The sequence below is a fragment of the Mobula hypostoma genome, chromosome 6, assembly GCF_963921235.1.
Source record: "Mobula hypostoma chromosome 6, sMobHyp1.1, whole genome shotgun sequence".
Lineage (NCBI taxonomy): Eukaryota > Metazoa > Chordata > Chondrichthyes > Myliobatiformes > Myliobatidae > Mobula > Mobula hypostoma.
In genome coordinates, this window is record NC_086102.1 from 40,684,608 (window position 1) to 40,701,536 (window position 16,929).

Below are 16,929 nucleotides of genomic sequence, written 5' to 3' on the forward strand. Positions count from 1 at the left end.
ATCACTAGACCGACAGCTTAACCACTTGGCCACACACCAACACTATATTTATGCTGACCCTAATGTGAATTAAATTAATCCCATTTTCTGCACATTGTCTCTTTGTGTGTCTGTCTAAATAAGGAATTAATATTGTGAATTTGATACTTTTATAGTGAAATTTAAGTGTCCAAATAACTCTTCTGTTCCTTGACAGAAAAAAAATCACAAAAAATTTTTTCTTTCTTACTTACTTTCCCCTCGTCCCTTGGACTGTCACTTAAATGAACAACAGGGCCAGGGTGAGTTTTTGTAGACCTGCAAAAAAATGTATAATTTTCATAACAAAAATTTTCGAAAAAAATAAGACAATTTATAAAAGCATTAACACACCCATATAACAGATTACAGTCTGTGGTTCTGCTTGGAATCCCTCCATGAAAAATAGTTTCTTGCCATCTTGACTCAATTGAATCGATTAAAAGAAAATCTTAGTCAGAACAAAAGCTGTACAAAAAATTGCTACTGGGCAGAACACTCTGAATTCATAGACGGATGCTGAGAAAGATCAGCAGCACCCCAAGAGCAACTTTGCCACCTGCCAAGATGCAGCATCTGAAAACAATGAAATGCAGTCAGCCTTTATTGCCTCTTCCCATTTAACAACAGTTCCTAACCAACAACTCTAGCAAGCATGATAGACTTCGCAGGGGGCTTCCACAATTAAGGGTCAAAATAAAAGGAATAAACTTAGTAAGCTTGTATAATGTTTTCATTCTTTACCCTGGTTGTTTGTGCATACAGGATTAATGTCACTTGGATAAAAGCACAAAAAATTATTCCTAATCACTGAATAACATCTAACTCTTCGAGTTTACACATTTAAAGAGTTCTTTTAATGCAACATGTGGAATGTTTTTATAATTATTTATTTAGATTTGAATTTCATTAGATTATATTGGAGCAATGAACGCAGCTTTGACAATCACAGAAAAACTTTATCAGCGATGGAGAGTGGTGTATGAGGGCTGTGGGTCTGAGGGGGCAGCACAGTGAAAGCATACAGAGTAAACAGAGAGTTTTAAAGATGCCTAATAAAGCTTTGTAATCCCAATAGATTAGAAGGAAATACGTGGGAGCTAATTGAGATTTATACTGCATTAAGCTTCAATAGAGTAAAATGCAAATGTGTTTATGGTTGGGGATGAAATCCATACTGATTGGAGACTGCCTTCTTGTTGTCTACTAAATGAGTCAAATACCCTTCAGCCAAATTCTTAGAAGGAAGGGGGAAAAAGTTACTGTGCTAGTCAATACAAAGAGAACAGAGCCAGGGAGCTGAATAAAGGAAGTTCACTGACCTCAAGGTTAATGAATTTATCTTCAACTGACATATCTCACCAATTCCATCATGAATCACAATTATCTATCAAAAGTTTTAATTGATCAACATTAAGTTCAGCTTATTCTCAATCTTTCAGCTCTGGTTCAAGTTTCAAGGCCATATTTCAGATGTCAAGCACCACACAATGCCCTCATATTTCAGCTCATTCCAGCAGAATAAGATGATATACAAGATAGGGGTCAATGTTTAGACTTAGTGACATGACGTTATCCATAGGAAACACAGCTAACAATCATTGCAGTGACAGTTGCTGAAGACATTGTCCATGATGAGGTTCAGACCCAAAACTGTATGAATAAAACAAAAGGTAGGTGTTACCTGCATCAAAGGCCTTTAACAATGTAGCATCTAACTGATTCACCACACTATACATGGTTTGATAGCAACCTGGCAGTTCTGTTAGCCAAAAACAAAAACACTAGGAAGTAAGTTTTGCATCTGTAAAACACACTTCTTCTAAAGAAGGAATTTAAAACAGGTTGGAATAATTTTAAAATTAAAGCTCAATTATTTAGAGGCAGTTTCCTATAGATGGAGTAATATAAATTCAGAATCCTCCCCTCAAAAGGGCATGTAGGTTGACCTGTGAAAGCAAAGATACTTCATTAGGTAAGGACATCTACAAATATGAACCAAAGGTGAGTCACTAGAGCCTAATTAGTTGTTCCAGACACATACAACACTGCCATCTACATGACAACTAAGCAGTCTTCTACCATTGATATAACACTATATTCATTCTTGGATGGGGCAGGAGGTGGCTGACAGGGTGAATGGGTATGTGGTTTGTGTAGTACTGTGCTCCTTCCACTGCCTTGGCAGGGTTTCAATATGTTCCCGAACAAAAGTAGAATGCTGGAAGAACCCAGCAAGTCCAGGAACACTTGTGCAGGTTGACACAAACAAGAGTTGAATTTCTCAGGCAAGCTGAGAGTCACCGTCTCTGACATCATGGTAGCATATGATAACATGTGGCATGTGGCATGAGGAAGCCATAAAAAAAGCAGGTCTATGGACATATTGAGGAAAAGCCACCCACTGTCCAGAGCTGCACCTCACTGAAAGAAAAGGGACTGTAGCAGGAAATCATTGTAAGAGACAAACCAACATCAAACTACCTTCAGAGCTGTTTCAGAGATTCAGCTTAAGAGTAGATCAGAAGTGGGGATGTTTTACTAATGACAACACAATGTTCAATCCTATCTGCAACTATAAGAACCACAATGGATGCATATTTGCAGCAAAATTCATCAACATCTAGGTATAGGTGATGGGTGGCAAAAACATTTGGCCATGGAAGTATCAGCAAACTGAGTATCTAACCACCAAGTTCAACATAATTAATATCAAATTTACTGCTATCAGCATCCTAACTAACTCTGATTAGAAACTTAATTGGATGTAAATAGAGCAGACACAAGACAATGACAAGACCGGGTATTCTGTGGTGAGTAATTCTTTCTTTAAGTCCCAATTTTATTATGTCATAAAAACCAACCACTTGGCCCACTGAGATCAAAGTAATTCATTTTCTCTGTGACTTATTCTCCCCACATTCTCAGTAACTACTAAGGGCAATTTACAGTGGATAATTGACCTAGCCACACACATAACGATAGATACAGGAGAAAGCAGGAGCATCCAGAGAAAATGCACGTGGTTGCATGGAGGGTGTGCAAACTCCAAACAGATGGTTCAACCACCACCAAGGAACATCAGCAGGCTGGCGGAATACTTTCAATTATCTGGATGAATGCAATTCCAACATTTGGCTAACGTCACCCAAACCAAAAGCAGCCTATCTAGTTGGAACTCCATCACAATTCAGCCTTTCACTGGTGAACCATGGCTATCATCCAGAAAATGTAGTGAAGTTATTTATCTGAACTTCTTTGACAGTACGTTCCAACTCAACATCTCCAACGAATAAGAAGAAAGGGGCAACAAGCATTATGTAATAACAGCTCTAGCAGATTCCTTTCCATGTCACACACTATTCTGACTTAGAAATATATTGCTGCTCATATATTATAGGAGGTCTAAATCCGGGAGTTTACTATTCAAAGGCACTGTGGGTGTATCATCACCAGCTATTCTGCAGTAGTTCATCAATACTTGCATAAAGGATATAAGGGAAAGGTTATACATTCTGGTAATGCTATTACACCCCAATCTATAAATGGACAAAAAGTTCATGTACAGATCAGTCATGATGTAGATGAATGGGAGGACAAATTCAAGGGCTTAATGCTTAAACCTGCTTCTAAATTTATTTACTAGATTAGATATTATTTTTAATTTCCATCTATTCAACAAAAATACATCTTGTTTTATGCAACAATCAGAGATAATTCTAGACTTGAGTGCCCAGCTAGTGCATGAATGTCATTGATTGTCAATCATGTACTGATTGACATCACTGTGCTAGACCAGTTCCCTACGGACTGCACACTGCAATTTAGAGAATTACGTTGCTTTCCATCAACTTTGGTTGGAGCAGATTCACAGTCCTTGTCACTGCACCCTTATTTTATATGTACCTTACCTCCTAACAGAGGTTGCACGGGTCAGCTAACTCATCAATGCTGATCATAAGTATTTACCTTTTATAGTCTCTGGTTCCCCGTTCTCCTTGTTCAATGCCCCTGTTTTCTCATACCTTTCACATCTATTAATTGGTATTAATTTTGCATACCAACATTGCTGGAGAAAAGCTAAAATTAATAATCTTTCTCCCGTTTGTCATTAATCTTCTGCTAGGATAATGGAGTGCACTTGTAAAGTTAAAGTAACAACACATTTAAGACCTGCATTAAACTGCTTCTTCAAGAATGACTACATGGTTTTTTAAATATTCATAATGGAATGCCTGCAGCAATGTGTATTGTAATAGTCTGTTCTTCAATCAACTGTTGGCTGCACTGTCTCTCTCCAGCACACTGTAAACTTCAAGATTTATTGTTGATGCCCTGTGCTGGTTTTCCAGTCTTCAAAACCAACCACACCATCAGAAGACCTCATCTTCAAACTTTGGGCCCTCTTTTAGTATTTCTTCTATAGCTCTGTTTTCAACCTTCTGCTGGCCTACCCAACTTTTGCCAATGTATCACGAATTGTTCTGTGTATATTTGCTTGCATGTCTTGTCTGCTAGTCTTGACTATTACTTTTTAAAAAAATAATGTAAGGTTAATCATTTGAAACATTATCTTTACTTCTGATTACACAAATGTTCCCTGACCTGCATTTTCAACATTTTCTGTTTTATTTCTTACCACTTGGGTCTGTTACCTTTGTCTATTATTATATACATTTAGGTCTTTTGCTCCTCCTTCCTATTATTTGCTCCTGACAGGAAGGGACAGAATGGCATACTTCTGTTTACATGAGGTTTCCTTACATGAAGATTTATAAGAATGTGAAATTCACTTCCAAAATTAATATCCTGAGACAAAAACAATGCAATCCTAAAAACACCAGACTTGACAGATGGACAAAGAGATAACGGATGTAGTGAGGTACAAAGAAATCAATAAAATAATTAGAACAACTGGTTTTAGCTGGAAATTATGTGACCTACTTCAATGTTCAAACTTTATACAATTCTATTTACACATCAACCATGAGCATTTCATCATTTCAGTCAACATCTGCCTTGTTGGTCATTCTGTCAGATGGCAAAAGTTAGTGTTATGTACTTCCAATAACTGACAAATCATCAAAAATAACCAAGAATCACCTGCAACTGTCACATCAGAGCTTGGACAGCTAGTGATGAAATAGTACCCAGGATAGGTGTAGAGATATATAGTATAGATATATCAAAGTCTGTGGCAGAAATACAATGGAAACCAATAAGCAAATGTGATTATTATAGATCAGCCTCCTCAAAAGCTTCAAGCAATTCTTCTTCAAATACATAGAAGAGCTAGAACTAATAATAGTTCGAATCATGTTCCAGCTCATAATAAAATGGTAATTATTTTAGAATTTTAAATGATGTACTCTTAGGATTCATGTAAAGTAGTTTGGACAGCGTGAGATAACATGCATAAGAGAAATAAGTTAAATGCATGATGATTGATGTACCCAATTTGTGGAAAAGAATGTCATTTAACAAAGGATATCTGCCCTGCCTAGGACTCTTCCATGCTGTTAATCAATTACTTCCCTTTCAAAATAAAACCTTTTATAAAAAATAGGAATCATAAATACTTCCAGTTCCACGAGTCATAATAAACCCTCAATAACCTTGTTACTTATGCAGCCCTTGTACGTAACAGGCTTCCGTTCATGCTGTCAATACCATCCATTTTGACAATCTATGTTCCTGCAATATTCTTCAGCATGAGATATCTGTGCCCCTCTATTTCCGGACTCCTGATCATCTTTAAACTCAATTGTTCCACATTAATCCAAAAGTCAAAATTCATGAATTCCTTTCCAAACTTCTCTGCTTTTCTGCTATTTTTGTCTCTTTAACAAATACTTCTTTTGCCTACATTTTACCAAATGATCATCCTCATTTTTTTTTCTTCAATAGTATTTTTGTTAAATACTTTGGATATCTTGCTGTGTTACTATCCAACTAGAAATTGTCACTGTTAGGTGACATTAAACTTCTTGGATGTTATTGCAGTTGTGTTCATCTAGGTAAGGGGCAGTACATTTCTGACTTATTCCCATGTAATGGTGGAAAGACCTTGGAGAGTCAGGAGGTAAGTTATACACTGTAGGATCGTCCAAACTCTGGTCAACATATAAAGATGTGAATATTTACACCTGTATGTCTGGGCTGACAAGTTTAAGGAAAATTGTAGCCCAATCCGCCCCACGAGTGTTGACGAAGGGAGATATGAAAAAGGTAATATAATTGAATGAGAAAAGGTGGCGGCTAGCATTTTACTTAGAGATGAGTGTGTTGAGGACTGTTTAACATGAATACTATTTGCCACTCAATGGCTCAAGCCTTACTGTGAACTAGATCATGCTGTACACGGATTATTATTTGAGAAGTTGTACATGAAGATGAACACCATTAAGATATTAGAGAACATCTCCACTTCTGAGCTGAAAACATCACTGATAAAGTGGAAGATAGATTGTGTTTAAGCCACTGCTGACGAACATACAAATAAACCACAAAGGAAGTTGCCACTTGGCCTATCCTGTCCATGCCATTTGAAACACTACCTAGCCTAAACTTGCATTCCAGCACTCAGCTTTTCCTCTTCAAGAAAAAAAATCAAAATTTTACACGTGATGAGTTCTTTTTTGCCTCTATCCTCTCTTCGGTCAGTGAGTTCCAGAACCCTAGTGCTCCCTAGATGAGACACATTTTCCTCATATCCTCTCTAGTTTTTCTACCAATTACTTTAAATTTGTATCCATGTGTTAATGCCAAAACAGTATGATGGTTCCTTTTTGTGCTATGCACAGTAATATAACTTCAATCAATGATTCTTCAAAAACATCACTGTTCCTTAGTTACAAAGTTTTTCTTTACCCAGCATTCTCTATAAGTGTCCAGAAACTAAAAACATCGATCTCCAATAACCGCAAAATAAATTGCTTTGCGCTAGGCATGACGCCAGGTTTCCCTTTGTCACTGTTGAATTAAATTTTATTCAAATGCCGTCTTGATGTCAGGGGCAGTCACTTTTCACCATTGTATTGATTTCAGCTCTTTTGTCCTGTTTTCGGTGAATGAAGTGTGGAATAGAGTGGTCACAGCAGAATACTAAATGAGCATTAATATTAAAATAATTAATGCATTAGTGCCACATTAACACCCTCTTTATGACTGCAAGTGGCATGAAGCATGGGAACTGGCCATGTTGGATTCCACTTGCTTTTTCTGACTGAGAATGCCCAGGCAAGTGCAACACAATCTTAAGACTATCAGAATGAATTTGTTTGGAGTTGGTACTGCAGTGAGACGTTTGGGACTCCTATTGTTTGTTTGAAGAGTACAGGCATATCTTAAAACACATAGTGAAATGAGGATCTGGCCTCTGATAGAGGAGGTCATGATGAAGTTGAAATGGACCATCCACTCACAATATTGTCTGAAAGTGTTTTTGCTCCAGCCTCATTTTGCTTTTGAGAAAAGGCATATTCATACAAGTTCATTCATACTTCAGTAGTTTAATGTCATCATCCGTCATGATTGGATTTTATATGATAACAGAGCTTTGACACGTCTCACTGGATGCTGAATTACTGTTCTTGGGTAAATTTCTAGCAAGATGCTTCTGCTGGTCAACGTGCTTGTAATCCTATTGTGTAGCTTCAACAGTTCAGCACTTCCTTCTTAAATACTAGGTGCATCAGCTGACATGTTCTTCCAAACTACACTAAACTAGCATTGACCTCATAGCTGAATGATAAAGAAAGGGAAATGTCAGTTTTGCAAGTTGTCAGATTGTAACAAATGCAATTTGTTGCAATTGTTCCTACAGTTCTCAGTGCTTCATGAACGTTTCATTCTGAGCCACTAGATTGCTAGATTCAAATCCATGATCTTGACACATTCGCTAATACCAATATTGTTGAAGGCAGATGCAGCTATAAGGGGGATCCAGTTTTTTAGTCCTCTTTCAAATCTTCCTTAAAGCCTATTCTGGCTTCTAAATCAGACTAGATCAGCAGTAGTGTTAGCCAGGAACACTCAGCCTCCCATCTTCATTCTTTGTCCTTGCTACTCTTTGTTTACTTTGTGTGGTTCACCAGTTTAGAAGGTCAACTATTTTATCACCTGCATTATCAGCAGCAGATTTCTGCCTACACATGACCTAATTTGGGACCTTTTGGATGAGCATATCAACATCAAGGTGCAATCTCTGCTATTTGTATATTAATCTGAACACATCAGAACTTCTGTTGTAGGATTCCAAAGGTATGTGCGTGGAATGAGCTGCCGGCGGCAGTGGTGGAGGCGGAAACAATAGGGTCTTTTAAGAGATGCCTGGATGGGTACATGGAGCTTAGAAAAATAGAGGGCTATGGGTAAAGCCTAGGTAGTTCTAAAGTAGGGACATGTTTGGCACAGCTTTGTGGGCCAAAGGGCCTGTATTGTGCTGTATGTTTCTATGTTTCTATATGCTTGATCACAGGTTTAGATTTCCAACATTAAGTTTTTTGTGTGCATCTTTTCTTGTGGATTATACTATTTTTAGAAAATATCTGCAACTTTTCCCTTTTTCTAAATAATAGAAACAACTATTGCTTTTCCTGCCCCAGTATCAAAGTTACTATATGCTTAATTCTCCATTGCTTTTTCCATGATGGGCAATCTTTCATACTGTGACAATTTTGAATTCTTTCTTGCTATCTATAATTTTTATAGGCAAACCTTTGCACTTATTATATTTAAGTTCTTCACTGGTGCCTACCTTCCTGACTAAAAACATAACCAGCGGATAAGAGGTTTTCTATGCATCCAAACCATCCTGCCTCTTACTCTGTGGTCTGGGTGAAATACAGAAAACACTGAAAGTTGGTGCAAAATGAAAGCATTAGAAAGCTGGGAAAAGTAATTCTTATATCACAGACTGTGGATTATATTTCAGAATAGAATATTGCCAGTTGATTGGAAGAACAATAGATGGGTGCAATTTGCTTCCAAAATATATCTATGACATAAACTAGCCAAAAATATTAATGGAGGGACAGATTCTTTAAATATCTCATCAGATTTTCCAGTTGTTACTAATGCATTTTGCCCACAGGACGTGGTATCACTGCGAGGTCTGCATTTGTTGTCCCTCCCTATTTATCCCCTCAACAGAACAGAATGGTTCACCAGTACAATAATTAAGAGTTTACTCCGTTTTTCTGACCTAAAGTGCACCAATTTTACTGAAGTGTGCTGATTCAGGCAAAGAACTCGTATTTGCAATTTTTGTTTCAGATACAGACAGGTCAATATTGGATGTACTTCAGTAGCCATTTAATCTAGGATGTTATTTGCAGAAAATCAGTCTAAATGGTCAAAATGAGGTTACTGATTGACTTCATCAATAATATTTCCTCAAAAATTTGTTTACAAATCACATCAAGGAAGGCAATCTTAAGGTTCAACTCTTTCTATATTGAGGCAAATAACACAGGTCTTACAATGTTTCAAAAACTTCCTGATAGCATATCCTGATAGAACAGTACAATTTAATTTAAACAGAAGTGTGAGAATCACATTCATTTGAAAAAAAAATCTAAAGCTGACAAAGCACAATTATCAGAATTGGTCACTGAATGGCATAAATTTAAATCATGCTGCATATTTAGCATTAATAGCTATTGCAAATTTATGTGAATTTTCTTCCACAATAATAATTTGTACTTGGTTTATGGATGAAACTTACAGTTCTATCGCTTTATTCCACATGATGACATATCCCGAAAGGACAAAGGACTCGATATTTACAACGTACATGTTTCCTCGCTCCGTTCCCACATATAACCATTTACTCTGGAAAGGGAGATGGCAGCAGGTAATCCTGGTTTAAAAAAAATCAGTTATAGCATTCAATATTTTTCAAAAAATATCTAATCGGTTTCTTAAACGTAACAAGAAGCAAACAGTCCAGTTAGAAGCCAATTCTATGTGAATTCAAGAGCAATATTAACAATAATTTATAAAAAAAAGGACATTTACTTTGTTATAACACACATGGAAAATGAGAAAATATATTTAAATTCCACCAAGAAATGCTTGGCCTCATTTAACTGGACTGAGAAGAAAAAACTGCAAGAGGTGGTGATATATAGTAAGGGCTGGTTAAGAAGAGAGGAGAATGAGAAGGGAGGGTGGAGAGGGTGGAGAGGATGAGAGGATGAAATGGAATAACAAAGGGTGCAAATGTCAAATGGTGCAAGCTGAATCATCTGCAGCTCAACAAATGGAGAAAGAAAAACCATTGAATGAGAGAGGTGGAGAAAATGGGAAAGGGAAAGTGATGGCTAAAAGGGGAAATGGAAGAGAGAAAAATAAACAGAAAGAAAGTGAAAGATGAAAAAGGGCAAAGAGCAGTGATGGAATAAAAATAATAGAAGATGGGAGAAAGTGGAGACAAGGCCAACAAAAAAAGGATTGGGGAACAGAGGGAGAAACAAAAATGGTGACAAAATAAAAAGAAACAATTGTTAATTCTTTTTAAACACAATGATGGGGAGGAGCTATTTTTGAATTAGGAGGCTGGTTCCAGTCATGAACATGATGCATATGAGGCAGAAAAGGGTGGAGAGTAAGAAGATCTGTTCCATTGAGGTATGTGAATTTCAGCTGAATACCATCAGGAGCACATCGAAGTCAACATTGCTGTCATCTACCTGCTGACCTGCTGAACACAGCCTATTCCCATTTGAATAAGCAGGGCAGCACTGTGAAGATCATGTTTCTTTTTTGATTTCTTAGGTGCCTTCAATACTATACAGCCCTCATTACTGGGGAAAAGCTCCAATCAATGTAGATTGGCACTTCCATTGTATCCTGGATAATGGACTACCTGACTGGCAGACCACAGTTTGTGTGGCTTCAGAGCTGTGTGTCAGACATGGCTATAAGGAGCATTGGGGCCCCACAGTGGACTGTATTGGCTCTCTTACTGTTTACCCTGTGTACCTCAGACTTTAGATATAACACTGAGTCATGTCATGTGCAGAAATTCTCTGATGACTCAGCAATAGTTAGGTGCATTAAGGGAGGACAGGAAGATGAATACAGAAACCTGGTGGAGAACTTTGTCAAATGGTGCAAGCTGAATCATCTGCAGCTCAACATCAATAAGACAAAGGAGATGATGATGGACTTTAGAAAGACTTAGCCTCCACTGCTCCCTGTTACTATTGATGGTGAGGACGTGGATGTGGTTAGGACCTAATAGTACCTGGGGGTGCACCTGGATGACAGACTTGAGTGGAGCACCAACACAGAGGCTGTGTACAAGAAGGGCCAGAATCACCTCTACTTCCTGGGGAGACTAAGGTCCTTTAGTGCATGCAGGCCTCTCCTTCACATGTTCCACCAGTCTGTTGTCGCCAGTACAACCTTCGATGTGGTGTGCTGGGGCAATGGCATCAACAAGGGTGATGCCAACAGGCTCAATAAACTGATTAGAAAGGCTGGCTCTGTTATAGGAGTCAGATTGGACACACTGGAGGCTGTGGTAGAACAAACGACCCTATGAAAAATTCTGGCAATTCTGGACAATGTTCCTTGCCCTCTGCATGCCACCTTGGCTGAACAGAGCAGCATTTTTAGTAATAGACTAAGACAACTACGCTGCTCCAAACAATACTATACGAGGTCATTCTTACCCTTGGCCATTAGGCTCTATAATGAGTCACCTATAGCCGGGAAGTTATGACCCCCTCCTGTTGGACTGTTTGTGGTAACATTTTTTATTCTTTCTACTTCGTTTCTAATATTAGTACATTTGTATATCTGTGCAATTGTAACGCTACTGTGATGCTGTAATTTCCTTCGGGATCAATGAAGTATCCATCTATCTATCAACAACTGAAAAGGAGGAGTCAGAGATGACAGTAATTGTAATTGAGGAAAGATACCTTCTACCTTGTGCCTCATTGTTTCATACACGAAGGGAAAGAAGTAGCACTGGGGGTGTTGAGTACACGTATATCAAAGTGCATAATATACTTGTTTAGTTTGCTGAGATCACCAGAGACAAATAATCTTAATCATTAGGTGTTTGATATTCCTTAAGGGAAAATCTTGCCTGACAAACCCGTTGGAATTCTTTGAGGAGATTACAAGTAGGATGTATAAAGGGGATGCAGTGGATGTTGTATATTTGGACTTTCAGAAGTCCAGTGACATGGTGCCACACACAAGGCTGCTTACCATGTTATGAGCCCATGGTATTACCAGAAGGTTACTAGCATGGTTAGAGCATTGGCTGATTGGTAGGAGGCAGCGAGTGAGAATAAAACAATCCTTTTCTGGTTGTCTGCCAGTGACTAGTGGTGTTCTGCAGAGATCGGTGTTGGGACCGCTTCTTTTTATGTTGAATATCAATGAGAATCACAAGAATGATTCTGGGAATGAAAGGGCTATCATATGAGGAATGTTTGATGGCTCTGGTTCTGTACTCACTGGAATTTAGGTGGATGGGTGGGGGGGAATCTCATTGAAACCTTTCCAATGCTGAAAGGCCTAGACAAGAGGGCACAGCTCAGGATAGAGGGGTGTCCATTTAAAACAGAGATGCAGAGAAATCTCTTTAGCCAGGGGTTGGTGAATTGTGGAATTTGTTACCACAGATAGCCGTGGAGGCCAGGTCATTGGGGGTATTTAAGGCATAGATTGATAGGTTTTTGATTGGCCATGGCATCAAAGGTTACGAGGAGAAGGCCGGGAAGAGGGAAAAAGAAAGATCAGCCATTATTGAATGGGCCAAATGGCCTAATTCTGCTCCTATATCTTATAGTCTATGGTCTTATGGAATTTCAGCTTTATGGAAATCACTATGAAAGGAAAATCTGCCTTTTAGGCACATACAACCAAACATAAATTAGATTTAAAAAGGAGTAACATTGATACCTGCATACTCATAAGCAGACTTAACCATTTCAACAGTGAGAAAGACCTCCAAAGGATGATCATTTACATATGTTTGAATTTAATTAGATTAAATTAGTTCATCCAACCTTTCCTTATAGCTCAAAGCCCCTAATATAAGCTGCACCCTGGTAAACTCTTCTGCACTCTTTCCAAAGACTTCACATCCTTCCTGTGATGTGGTAGCCAGAATTGCAAGCAGTACTCTAAGTGCAACCTAACTGAAGTTTTACATAGCTGCAACGTGACTTCCTTCTTCTCATACACATTGCTCTGACTAATAAAAGCAAGCATGCCAAATATCTTCTTTACCATCCTACCTACTTGCAGTAAGCTATAGACTCGAACCATAAGATCCCTCTGTAGATCAAAACCCTGCCATCAACTATATACTTTCTCCATACATTTGACCTCCTAATTTACAACACAATCACACTTGCCTGTTTAGTAATATTTAGAATTTCACAAATTTGACTTGGTGGGCAGAAGAATGGCAAAAGAATGTGATCCACCACTGCCGGGAAATTCTACATACAAAGGGTGATTGATATGTTCGTGGCCTAAGGTAGAAGGAGTCAATTTTAGAAAATCTAGCACATTTATTTTTCAACATAGTCCCCTCCTACACACTTAGTCCAGCAGTGGTGGAGCATACGGATCTTGGACCTCCAGAAGTGGTCCACAGCAGGGGTGATTGATTAGTTCATGGCCTAGGGTAGAAGGAGATGAGTTATACAGCTCTCGTTACATGCACATGCAGTGCAACTCTTTGACTGAAAATGCAGAAAGTTTGACGTTAATATCTCATCTCCTTCTACCTTAGGCCACGAACGTATCAATCACCCCTGATGAGTTATTAACTTCAAACTTTCTGCATTATCACTCAAAGAGTTGAACTGCACGTGCATGTAACCAGAGCTGTATAACTCATCTCCTTCTACCGTAGGTCACAAACTTATCAATCACCCCTGCTGTGGACACTTTCTGGAGGTCCAGGATCCGTATGCTCCACGACCACTGGACTAAGTGTGTAAATGTAGGAGGGAACTATGTTGAAAAATAAATGTGCTAGGTTTTCTAAAATTGACTCCTTCTACCTTAGGCCACAAACTTATCAATTACCCCTCGTATACTGCGTTAATGACTTGAATAATGCAATGTCCAGATTCCTTATATTCTATGAGGCAAGGCATTCATATATTGTACAGCAACAAATCCATCTCCAGTGTTCCAAGTGTAACTCAGTAGCAAGATCAACCACACTGACAAGGGCATCTTTCATGCCAAGATGCAATTCCTTCAAGTGATATACTGAAATGTTCATAAAATATAGTGCAATGAATTGACAAGATGAAAAAGATAATGACAGTATGCTAAGGTAATACAATAGTTTTGTAGAATGTTGTGAGACAGCCAAATTGAAAAGATTATGACAAATTATATGGATCAATTTAAACTCAGTTTATCTAGCTGAAACTTGGAAGATAACAGTTAATACCACCTAAACTGCTTAAAATAAAATAGTAGTTATTTAGCAGTTAATAAGTTTAGTTAACACCTAAACTTATTAACTGCTAAATAACTACTATTTTATTTTGTCCATAAAACAGGAATACAAATCCAGGATTTTTTGAATCCCTGCACTGTTGATCTTGAAAAAAAAGAGAGAAACTGGTTCTCAAATAATCTGATTGTTTACGTTGGATCTGATTTCAAAGGGTGGTGGTGGTGAAAACATTTGGGGACAAATTTGAGCCTTTCAATAATGGATAGATTCCTAATACAGTCTATTCTGGGTTTTTGTCAGCCGTAATTTTTTAATATGAAGCTTACCAATGTTATTAGAGCTAACACTTCAAATGGTTGAGCTAATAATTTTAGCAACTCATGGAGAGACTGAAAATTTAACAATTTTCCTTTGGGAACCAAACAATATGAATTAATGAGCATGTTATAGTCAATTACATTCAAATGCTATTTTTGTAGATTAACTTGCCTTGATGCTGGGAGAGATTTTATATTGCACTGCTTCCTGTACAATTCAGAAACACATACTGGTCATTTTTAGCTGAATATTTTGCACTAATTTTGACATTATAATACATTGCAGTAGAGTTTCTATGTAGATCAATATGAAGTACCACTAACAATCTGCTGGAGGTACTCAGCAGGTCAAGCAGCACCTGTTACAGGACTGATACAGGCTTAGTCTAAAATATTAACAATTCCCTTCCTCCCAAAGATGATACTCAACTTGAATTCTCTCAGCAGATTGTTGTTCCAGATTCCAGGAAGTGCAGACTCTCATGTTTCCAATATAAACTGCAAAACTTTTTATTTTATGGCACCTCATCAAATCATAAGGTTTGATTGCCATTATATTTAGTTCCTGTTCCAGTTTATACAGAAGCAGGTAATGGCATGCTCAGTTTAGCATAAGAAATCAACACAATACCCAAGTCATTATCCTCTCTATTCTATTTTTCAAATCAAGGCTCACTGCAGAAAATTAAAATACTTCCAGTAGTAAATAAATAATGAAATATTCTTCCAGTCCTGATCTCCTGTGGAGTTCGCATATTCTCCGTGATCACTTGGGTTTCCTATGTGTGTTCCAGTTTCCACCCATATTCCCAAAGATCTGTCAGATATATTAAATGGTTCATATAAATTGCCCTGTGTGCAGGTTGTGGAAATACAAAGATATTAAGTAGAGAGAGGAACAAATAAGTGGAGGATTGGGATTGCTCCCTGAGCTGGCATTGAAGGAGCCATTTCGTCCAGTCAGTCTATGTTATAAATATAAATACTGTATGCTTTAAATGCAGATATGCTTCAAATATTCGTTTATATTTTTCAGAATGCTTGTCAATATTCCACACCTAAGAAACTGATTCACTAAGTTGACATACTATGGGTGGCATTTGGAAAATAGCAAAGTTCACCTCTAAGAGACATGCTGGAATGACAGACCACATACAGTTCATATCTCATTATCATCTGCGGTTATGAAGCAAGTGCACTCAGCTTGTCTCACAGGGTGAAAAAAAGAACAAATGTGTCATTTTTAACTCCTTGTGCAGTGGGCAAGTTCCCAAAGGTGTCATTTCAATGATAATTGCTATGGTATTTTATTCTTTAACGTCAATGGTAAGAAATTTCAACTTTGATAGAGAAAGAGAAAAAATCAGCAGACTATGTTCTGTGTAATAAACCCAAAGAACTAAACAACTAGAGAGCAGTACTTATTATAAATGCAATGACAATAATTTACAATTCAAAACTGTCAAAATTAAATAAAGCATATTTATTTTGTTAACAGCCAGAGCTGAGCTGTTTCTTTAAACAAAACTGTTTCCTTATCACATGGCATAATTTTGGGGTTTAAGTCGTATAAACCTCATTTAACAATAGAATGATCTGCAAAAAACAAGTTTTTTGATCTTCCAACCACTGCCTAAATGCTTTAGTTTTCCCGTACATGTAAAGAGGTCTTAACAATCATTTTGTATTCAATGGAGGAATACTTCTGTAATAAATAGGAAGAATAACATAGATTTTTAGCTCCTTAAGCATGAGCAGTTGCAGCTGAATAGAAAGCATTTTGTTTTACATTCATGGATCTGAAAGTCCATGCATGGCTTGGTTCCATGATATTCCTCAAGTCCACACCAAGACTTTCATTTACTTCCTTCCTGTTTCCTTCCCCTTCCTCTAATACTGAACCAAGAACTGTTGCTGTTGAAATAGACAGTCTAAATACTGTACCCTCAGTCTTAGGAGTTGCCTACGGAGGATATGTGTGAAATACCAGAACTTAAAATTGAGGTCCAAAGCTTAACATCATGTTTTCAGTTCAGCACACGTTTAGGTCTTTGTGCTTAAAATTGTGTTAAGCAATGGTCTATTGAGTCCTTTATTCTGAAGTCCAACATTAGTGAATAAAACGTTGAAGGACTAATACAA

General features: G+C 37.7%; 1 protein-coding gene across 10 annotated transcripts in view; it reads right to left on the minus strand.

Annotated features, from left to right (window-relative positions):
• Window positions 1-16,929, minus strand: part of stxbp5l (syntaxin binding protein 5L) — a 348,597-nt gene that overhangs the window by 205,515 nt on the left and 126,153 nt on the right. For 9 of the 10 annotated variants that reach the window (XR_010018308.1, XM_063050648.1, XM_063050644.1 and 6 more), the window contains exons 5-6: window positions 9,746-9,880; window positions 234-297 (exon numbers count right to left, since the gene is read on the minus strand). Coding sequence is in view for 9 of the 10 variants with exons in the window: in XM_063050648.1 (XP_062906718.1) it covers window positions 234-297; window positions 9,746-9,880 (199 nt within the window). In the remaining variant the exon portion in view is untranslated. The remainder of the gene's footprint in view (window positions 1-233; window positions 298-9,745; window positions 9,881-16,929) is intronic. The other variant, XM_063050649.1, reaches the window with a different exon arrangement.